The sequence below is a fragment of the Alosa sapidissima genome, chromosome 3, assembly GCF_018492685.1.
Source record: "Alosa sapidissima isolate fAloSap1 chromosome 3, fAloSap1.pri, whole genome shotgun sequence".
Lineage (NCBI taxonomy): Eukaryota > Metazoa > Chordata > Actinopteri > Clupeiformes > Clupeidae > Alosa > Alosa sapidissima.
The window spans coordinates 16,003,209-16,013,208 of NC_055959.1; the positions used below are offsets into that span (position 1 = coordinate 16,003,209).

General features: G+C 46.6%; 1 protein-coding gene across 1 annotated transcript in view; it reads right to left on the bottom strand.

Annotated features, from left to right (window-relative positions):
* LOC121704904 (voltage-dependent P/Q-type calcium channel subunit alpha-1A-like) overlaps nt 1-10,000 on the bottom strand; it is an 85,431-nt gene that overhangs the window by 33,867 nt on the left and 41,564 nt on the right. Inside the window, exons 20-26 of the mRNA XM_042085449.1 lie at nt 8,865-9,622; nt 8,188-8,552; nt 7,674-7,812; nt 7,336-7,465; nt 6,653-6,712; nt 5,641-5,747; nt 1,133-1,144 (exon numbers count right to left, since the gene is read on the bottom strand). Of these exons, the coding sequence (XP_041941383.1) occupies nt 1,133-1,144; nt 5,641-5,747; nt 6,653-6,712; nt 7,336-7,465; nt 7,674-7,812; nt 8,188-8,552; nt 8,865-9,622 (1,571 nt within the window). The remainder of the gene's footprint in view (nt 1-1,132; nt 1,145-5,640; nt 5,748-6,652; nt 6,713-7,335; nt 7,466-7,673; nt 7,813-8,187; nt 8,553-8,864; nt 9,623-10,000) is intronic.

Below are 10,000 nucleotides of genomic sequence, written 5' to 3' on the forward strand. Positions count from 1 at the left end.
ATGGCATGTCTTCTCATTAAGTTCAAGTATAACATCATGGTACTGTATATGATTCATACTACTGTACTGTATATGATTCCTACTGTTTTTTTTAGAATTGTGTTATTTAGTATAATAATTATTTGTATTTTAGTATATTTAGTATTTAGTATATTTATCTTCTACTGTCCTTATTGCTTAGTTGTGTTTTTATATTATATACTTTTAATTACTTTCTGCTGTTAGTGAATGTGTGTGTGTGTTGTCTGTATGCTACTGTGACCTTGAATTTCCCCTGGGGATCAATAAAGTATCTATCTATCTATCTATCTATCTATTTATCTATCTATCTATCTATCTATCTATCTATCTATCTATCTATCTATCTATCTATCTACGATTTCTACCATAATAGTACTCTACACCAGGGCTTTAAGAGCATTCTTACAAAAGAAGGGCCCCTTACAGACAGTGTTTACCTCCCAGTCACAAGACTGGCATTGTCCTGACACAGCTTGCTACAGGTTTACCCTTGGCTTGGGTGCCGCTGTGTTGGATGTTGCTTTCTCAGCAGATATGGTTACCCAGAGTCAGGACCCACACAGGCATCCCTCATAGGACTAATGCACTGCTGATAGGGTGGCTAAAGAACCAGGGCTATTGATTGAGTAAACTACCCTGCTCATGTTGGGTGGCAGGTGTATGTTTGGTGAACGTAGGGGGGGGGGGGGGGGGGGGGGGGGGGGGTATTTGAGTGAGTTCTGTTTAGTCCAGCTCCACAGAAAATGTGACAGACATTGACTAGAGCAGAGATAGTAAGACAAGAGAGTGAGAGACAAACAGATAGACAGACAGGCTGACAGACAGAGAAAGAGGATGAGGAAGAGAGGTAGAGATAGGGAAGTTGAAAGAAAGACAGAGAAAGAGAGAAAGAGAGAGAAAGAGAGAGAGAGAGAGAGAGAGAGAGAGAGAGAGAGAGAGAGAGAGAAAGAGAGAGAGAGAGCAATGTGGGCGATAAACAGACACTCAGATTCAAAAAAGAAAGAGAGGAAAGCCGTATGACTGGCAGGATGAGCATCGAAGTGAGTAGCAGAGAAGGAGAGAGGAAAAGAAAGAAAGAGAAAGAGAGAGAGAGAGAGAAGGAACACTTTACCCTTCGCCGCTGCTGCAGAGGCCAATCGAAGAGATGAGAGAAGGGCAGTGTGAGCGAGACAGAGACAGAAAGAAAGAAAGAAAGGAAGGAAGAGTGAAAGACAAAGCAGACAGACACACATACACACAAAGAAAAGAAAAAAACACACACTCACACAGACAAACACGCACAAGACATTCAAAGACAGACAGACAGAGAAAAAAAAGAAGGAGAAAGGGAGAGAGGAAGATTTGGAAGAGGAAGAGGAAGAACATTAATATGAGACAGACACAGAGAAGAGAGAGAGAGAGAGAAAAAGAGTACAATGCCATGTGTTTTCATAATAACCATAGAAATAATACCCAGTGTCTTCCAATGACAGATGCATTCTCTTGTAGTGTCATACAAATTCAAGTAATTGCACTCAGACAAATTACAACACACACACACACACACACACACACACACACACACACACACCACACACACACACACACACACAAACACACTCATCCAGTCAGAAATTCAGTGTTCACATCTTTACTGACACATCATTTAAGTTGTTATGCAAGCTTACCCGCGACCTCAGTCAACTGATATCGGAATCAGTTGAGGGGGAAAACACAAATGCACACATTGCCAAGAATGCTTATGTGTGGCTTGTGTATTGAGAAGAAGTCATGCATTTATCATAAGCAGGGGCCTTTCTGCATGTTCTGCAAACTCCACTGGCCTCTTCCTCTCACACACACACACACACACACACACACACACACACACACACACACACACACACACACACACACACACACAAACACACACACACACATACACACTTCAGCCTCATCAGCCATGGTAGACAGCACTATGCCCCCAAAGCCCATATGACCCCCCTCAGTCAGACAACAGCATTAGAGTGCTGAGTCATAGCACAGCTACCATATGATTAGCAGCCCTGGCAGTCCTGTCGCTTCACTACACCCATGCTGGCCTGGGCTTGACTGGGGACTTAAGGGCAGTGATGTCCAAAGGGGGCAGCACTCGTTGGATGTGTTTCATCTCTTTAGATGTCGCCAGCATATATTTTATACAGTATTCCCGAACGAATGTCCTGCGTTGTAAATCTATGAACATCTATGTGATTAATGTGATGACTACTACACTGTCATTACACAAAGGCAATGAATCGTTGAATCTCAGCCTCCCCTTCTAACAAACGTATGTTTTTAATCCCCACTGTCTCCATTCAGCAGGCCAAAATCATTTCTATTCCATCTGAATGTGTATATACATAGGCACACCGGATGCTTAATTATTTTTTCCAAACCCTCCTCTGACTTTAAAATCAAAATCTGTGCTACGTCTGTGTCTGGGCCGAAAGTAAAGATATTCTCCCCTCAGAAGGGCACGGTGACTCCTGGCATGGCTCTCACCAGCCGGACAGTGGCCAGGCTCTGCCAGAGGAGGCCAAAATGCCTCTGTGCTTCAGATCGCCTCCAGACAGCAAATGGGCGCCTAATCAGATCCACCGTTTGTCTGAATAGCAGATGCACATCTACAATGGGAACCGTCTGTCTATTGGTTCGGAGCGCTTCGATCGTAATCAAATCACGCAGCGTTATCTCACCCTGTGTAACGGCAGTGCGGCCAGCTCTGGCTTGCAGTGGTTTTAATGCAGTCTGCCGAGCAGGCCTTAACCCCCAACCCCCAGCCCTTCACCACAATCCCTTTGCTGCATAGGGTAGACTGACCGAATGTATATTATCAGCTGAGGCCATCTCTCTGTCCATCAGCCTTGTCTGTAGCCATGACGGTGCTCAGTCAGGCCAGTCCAGAAGAATACAGTGCACATGGGGCACTACATGACGAATCTATTCATGGCAATTTACAAGTAATAACCAGAGAACTCAAAGGGGCAAGGTTTTGGAAGTTGTTAGACTAGAATCAATAAATTAGAAAATCTATCTATCTATCTATCTAGGCTCAAGATGATTCCAAACAATACACTCAAAGACCAAATAGTATGTCACAAGTATGTCACAATCACAGCCATCATACACATTCATACTCATACTCACAACAATACTGCAGCAGTTTGATAACATATGAAAAGGAACACTCATGGAGGACAGCTATTACCAAGCTCACAGGCAGGGGGCACTACAGCGAGCCTGCAGTGCCAGCCATCCAGAGCTCAGGGAGGCTCTGCATGGGCAAGGGAAGGCTGGGGGGAAGGAGGGGGACGAGGGGTAGAAAGGACTGTGAGGAGAAGGAACCCTTTTAAGCCTACTGGCATTTCCTACTGGCAAAGTGTGCGAGGATTGGGGGGGGGGGGGGGGGGATTAAAGGATGCAAAAGAAGGAAGTGAGGGCACAAGTAATAGGGCGCTGTCTCTCTACTCAGCGAGCATGCCCTTGAGGATGCAAGGTGAAGGTCATTACTTGTTTGCTACGGTGCAAACCCTATGAGCCATACCGTCGTACCATGATAACAGACAGTCCGTTATGAAAGAAAAGAAAAGGCAAGGTACTGTATGGATAGGCTCTCCTCGGGATTAACCGACGGTCAATGTAAGCCATTCGCATCCATGCAGATAATGCAGATGTCATGCATGTGTGCGCACGTGTACAACTCCGGACCGCTCGTCCCTGCTCCCGTACGCAGATGCCGATCGAGACTCAGCTGTTTTGTCTCCCGGAGCAGTGAGCGTGCTCAGATAAACCACGCACGCCGTCCAGCTTTCATGCCGTTTGGCTTCAAAAGAGCTCCTGGGAGATTCTTGGCATACTACACGAGGGGGAAATAGATCATCACCCTTTTCTGGGATCCCCACTGGGTTTCCGGAGGGAAAATTGCAACAACAAAAAAAACAGACACCTATTCCATCTCCTACCGAACAGCCCAAGGGAATGCATTGCAACTGGAATGTTATTTTTTTCCCCAACACTGGCTGAGATACTGTAGGATTGCACACAAATGGAGATCACTAAACACGCTCATTTGAATCCATATTTAGACAGTTACTTAAAAAAAGGTTAATCGGAATCTACAGCATGCTGTCTCCAGAAAGCATGCAGCATGTACTATGGGCTGCAGGGTATAGGCCGCAAATATGTACACATGCACACACACACCACATCAGCTTTACCTGGGCCTGCTTCAGGTAATGCATCTTTTGAGTTAATGGCGGGCATTTTTTTATCATTCCACCCATTAGCTGTTCCCATGTCCCTGACTTCTGTCTTCTGTGTTTACTACACACTAAGTCTGTAATCTGACATATGAAAAAAACTCCCATAAGCCTCTCTGACTCTGAGCCTTTTTTCACACCTCTTCTCTCTTGCATTTCTCTCCTCATGCATTTTCCTCCTCTCCACTCTGTTTCTCTACACCACCCTCCTTCTTCTTCTTCTTCCTCTTCCTCACTTACTTCTCTGCCTTGCTCTTCCTCTGCACTTGGTGCTGTTTCTCATTTACACTGTCTTTCTTACACCTCCACCAATCAAGCCTGTCTCAGTCATTTCTAGTAAAAAGAAAAATGAAAATAATAATAACAAAAAAAAAAATCAGAAATCACATGTCCCTCCAGATCTCCTCACCTGTTAACCTAAAGCCTCTAAACCCACCCGTCCCTGTTCCTCCTCTCCTCTCTTCAGCTCACCCACAGCTCTCTTCCACCACTACCCCGCCGGCGGACCCCAACCTGCGCCCTAAGCTCAGTGCCCCCCGCATCCATCCCCGCATCTCAGGCAGGCTCCCCAAGCCGTGCAGAGGAAGGAGGCTGAAATACCTGCTGCTCCGTCTCCCTGCTCCATCGAAGGAAAGGAAGTGTGTGTGTGTGTGTGTGTGTGTGTGTGTGTGTGTGTGTGTGTGTGTGAGTGTGCATGCATGTGTGAGGGTGTGACTGTGTGTGTGTGGTGTTGCCTGCTGCTCCAGAACGGCCTGGGCACTAAAGGGTTACAGGTGCCTGGGGTCGTCACCCCCACGGAAATGAGCCGGACAGGGGCAAAGAGGAGGAGGAGGAGGAGGATGAGGAAGAGGTGGCTAAGAGGGATTGAATAGGCTTATAGAAAGAGAAGGGACTGGGAGAGGGGTGTTGAAGGGGAAAATAAAAGGAGTGATATTAAAGGGGGGGGGGGGGGGGGGGCATTTGAGTGTCAGGACTAGCTAAAATTCTAAGAATAGAGAAGGGGGAATTCGGATTCTCTTGACCCAAACCCAAAATAATGAGTGCACGTGTGTTTGTCATAGAGCGAAAGAGACAGAGAGAGAGAGAGGAGGAGAAGAAAGATAGAGCTGAATGGAGACAGAGAGCATGAAGAGTTACAGAGAAGGTGTGGAAGTGAGAACAGGAACAAGAGAGAGGGAAAGAGACAGAGAGACTCTAGAGAGATGGTTGTCTGGGGTATCAGTGGAGCTGCGCTGAGGCGTTTAGCCAGTAGGGGTGGGAGGAAGGGGGGAGGGTAAGGGCTGGGAGGAGGAGGAGGAGGAGGAGGAGGAGGAGGGAGGATGGGCAGGATGACACTTACGTGAAGCCGAAGGCCACCAGGGCACCACTAACCACTATAAAGTCCAGGATGTTCCAAAGGTCACGGAAATAGGAGCCCTGGTGCAGGATCAGCCCCAAATCCACCATCTGAGAGGAGAAGCACACAGAGACAGAGAGGGGGGGGGGGGGGGGGGGGGGGGGGGTCGACAAGATAATATCCAACATTAAGACATTATTAAATGAAATTGAATTGAGATATATACTGTATATTAGGAGAGGAAATCCAAAGTAATAGCAGCAGCAGTACTCCTTAAGGCTTGTGCTTTCTTAATGCATACTTGCCATACATCCTGCCATCCTCCACGTCATGTGAATCTGTATGGTTTATACAGTGCAACCGGAAAGTTTTCAGACCCTTTCAAGTTTTCCACATTTTGTCATGTTTCAGACTCACCTAAAAATGGATTCAATTCATTTTCCCAATGATCAATCTAAAGTACACACAATACTCCAACACTCCACAAAAAAAAGGTGTTTGGAATGTTTTGGAAATGTATTCATTTAGGCACAGGTGGACTCCAAATGAAATATTTCAGTCTTTTTTTTTTTTTTTTTAATTTACAAAACTCTCTAAACACCTGCTTTTATGTGGAGTGTTAGAGTATTGTGTGTAGATTGATGGAAAAAAAAACATGAATTGAATCCATTTTAATTATCCAAGTCTGAAACATAACAAAATGTGGAAAACTTGAAAGGGTCTGAAAACTTTCCGGTTGCACTGTATGTCTGCTTATTATGGTCAGTGCTTTGGCAGCACGGTTATACAGTCGCACCAGTACGGCTCGTTTAAATTAGAATTTGCAGAGAACTGAGCAAAACAGAAGAGGAGAAAGGTCACTTCAGCCTACATCAAACCTCTCCTGCCACAATGGGCTCATTACTGGACAATTTTGCTAAAAACAGAGCTGCGTTTCTCCACTGAGATGCCCCGTGCTTTATCCATCAGACACAAAGGCCAGAGCAGTGTGTGTGTGTGGGGGCGTAACCACTACCTTAATCAGCATCTCAAAGGTGAAGACTCCAGTGAAGACATAGTCAAAGTAGCGCAGCACCTGCAAACACACACAGAAACATCAGCAAACAGAAACCAGACACAGAGAGACTGGAGGTCAAAATGAATGAAAGAAAAAAGAAAGAAAGAAAGAAAGAAAGAAAGAAAGAAAGAAAGAAAGAAAGAAAGAAAAAGAAAGACAATGAAGTAAGGACAACGAAGTAAGAGAAATAGAGAGATAAAGAAAGAACAAAGAAAGGGGTAGAAAGAAAGTAATTCAGAGTTGAACATGCCCTCAGCTATCCTCACAGATGGGGAGGAATGATTGGGGGGTCCGGGGAGACCATGCAGAGCCTGACACACACCACTGACAACAGAAGGAGGGATGGGGAGAGGAGGAAAGACAGATGGACAAGAGAGAAAAGAGGAGAGAGAGAAGTACGGGTGGATGGATGGGCAGGCTGATGGAAGTCTGGATGGATAGGGGGATGGAGGGATGAGCTTCAAACTGAAGAAGTATGTGATGCAGCAGAGGTGTTTAAAGGACAAGATGTAGCTAACTCTGCCTAGACACTGATGACTGACACTAAACAAGGAAATAAACATCAACAAACAAAACAACAACAAACTCAATGGACTGATCCAAGGTCGGGGATGTTTATATGAAGCAGAAGACTTGCTCACATTGTTCCGGGGGGAGTCGGGCCAGACTGGGTCTTCAGCAGCCAAGGCGATACTGCTCATTGCGATGACCAGCAGGATGGTCATTTCAAAATAATTCAGTGTAACAATGTAATGGCACAACCTCCGAAACCTAAGCCAGACACACAATTGGACAATTGTTACAATTGATCCTTGTGATTCTTACAGTAATAACACTATATTGACACTATCAAAATAGAGCTACATTAAGGTAAAAGCATAATTCATGATTGTACATCCTCCATCTAAAGGTTAAAGGAAGGAAGTCATTTTCAGTAATTCTGTGGAAAGGACAAAGGTTTTGTGTTGGGTTTACTCACGGGTTGGTGGTGGACAGTACAAACATGGAGCTGTATGGGGGCATAGGCCTGGGGCCACCACTGTCTTTTGGGTCATCATCGTCATCATCATTCTTATCCTCCTTTTTGGGCAGGGGCTCAGTGTTTGCATTTTTATTGACTAAGTTAAATGAGAAAGAAAGTTAAAAATTAAATTGACAAAGGCTCACTAAAAAATAATTGCAGCATGTTCTTCAGTAAGTTTTTGACATGAAAGACAGAAAACAATTCTGCCAAATAGCTATATTTCCATATTCTTAAATATATATTAAACTATTATTTATAAACCCTTATCGAAATATCTCACACATTTTAACACTATTTTAACACATTATAACACCATCTGAACATTACTGCTATCATATCAAGCAAATTATGCAAACTAATCAAATAATAATAATAATAATAATAATAATAATAATAATAATAATAATAATAACAATAACAATAATAATAATAACTTATCTAAATCCAATATGGCAACACCCAATCTTACTTTGCAGGATGGCGTTGTGCGAGGGGAACATGGGTGGCATGTCGACACTGGTGTGGTCTGCCCGCGGGTAGCCCATGCAGGTCAGGTAGGCCATGCTGGTGGCTCGGCTGGGCATGAGGCTGCCCTCCGGACCAGGGGGCGGCTGGTAGAGGCTGTGGGTGCTGTTGGCCAGGTTATAGATGCTGGCGTGGGGGGTGGTGTTGGCGGTGACGGTGCCACCACGGTTGCGGGCAGAGGCAGAGGGCGGCTGGGTGACCAGCTTGCTGTTCATCACGTTGTCCATGTCCTCGCTGTATACGCTGGCCTGCCGGGACAGGGTCTTCTGGATGGGCCGCGTGGTGGACAGAGTGGGCCCACTGCCCTCCCTACAGGTGGACGCAGAGAGAAGGGAGAGGCAGAGAGAGAGAGGCAGAGAGAAGTTGAATGAAAGCTGAATGAAAAAAAAAAACATCTTTCTTTTCTTCTGCTCTTGCCTTGCATCCATCTATTCACTGCAGTTAATGATGTTCTGAATAAGAGTTAAGATTAATAAATTGATCGTAATAAATACGGTAACTAACATGATACAAGAGGAAAAACATTGATCTTTAAGTTGGACAACTGAATCTACATCGCCCTTTCCTATCTCCGCCTTCCCATCATGCCCCCTGCTCCAGGAAGGACCCCTTCTTACTCACTTCCTGGCTCTGTGCTGGCGGACCCTTTCTCCCCTCTCTCGCTTGCACTCCCCCTCACTGCCTGAGGCGGCGCTATGGCGATGCCTCCTGGGCTTGCGCTCCCCGCCTTCCACACTGCCCCCTGCTTCCGAGTTCTTGTTCCTGTGTCGGCGTCCACCTCCTCCTCCTCCTCCTCCTCCTTCTCCTCCTCCTCCTCCTCCCTCCTCGTCCTCGTGGGCGCGGCGGTGGCCCCGGGGCTTCCGGTGTGGCTGCTCGGTGCCCTTCGCCTCCGGATCGCGGGTGCGGGTGCACTGGCCCCGGTGCTCGCGGTGCTGGTGGCTGCGTCTATGCGGCTTCTCCTCGGCCACCCCCTCGAGGTGGGTCGTGCTCCCGCACGGGCGGTGGTGGTGGTGCTGGTGCTCGTGGGTGGAGTGGTGATTTTGGCCCTGGTGGTGCTCGCTCTCCCCTGCCTTGCGGTTCCGCCGTGAGGAGGACTCTGTGGGATCGGCTCCTTCATCTCCTCCTCCTACTCCTCCTCCACCACCTCCCTCTCCTCCTTCCCCACCTCCCGTGCTCCCCGCCCGCTCGTGGAGGCGCGTCTGCTTGCGGAAGATCTCCTCGGCGCACTGCTGGCTGAGCCGGGCCTCCTGGTCGGCCTCACGCTCCCCAGCGCAAGTCTTGTTGGTGTTGTTGTTGCGGTTTTCCTGGGGGTCAACCACCAGCGGTCTGTCCAGATGGGTCTTCATGCCATCCGGCCGGATATGGCGGGAGTAGGACACCTGAGTCATGGAGAAACAAGTGAATTGAGAGAAATATGGGACTAAATCAACTAAACAGCTGACACGCTTTCCTGATTCCTCATTACATTACATGTAACAACATCTTCTGACATTACTACAAATGAGATTTCACATACACTTGTACCTCAACCTATAAAGGAATACTCCCACAATGTCACTGGTTTAGTGCATGATGGATGTAATTAGGTGTGCTTCTGACCATGAGATAGAAAGCAGAGCTGACCTTACTTTTGGAATTCGATGGCAAGTTACAGGTAAGTCAGTAAGTCGCAGGACTCTCTCTCTCTCTCTCTCTCTCTCTCTCTCTCTCTCTCTCTCTCTCTCTCTCTCTCTCTCTCTCTCTCTCTCTCCTTGTCT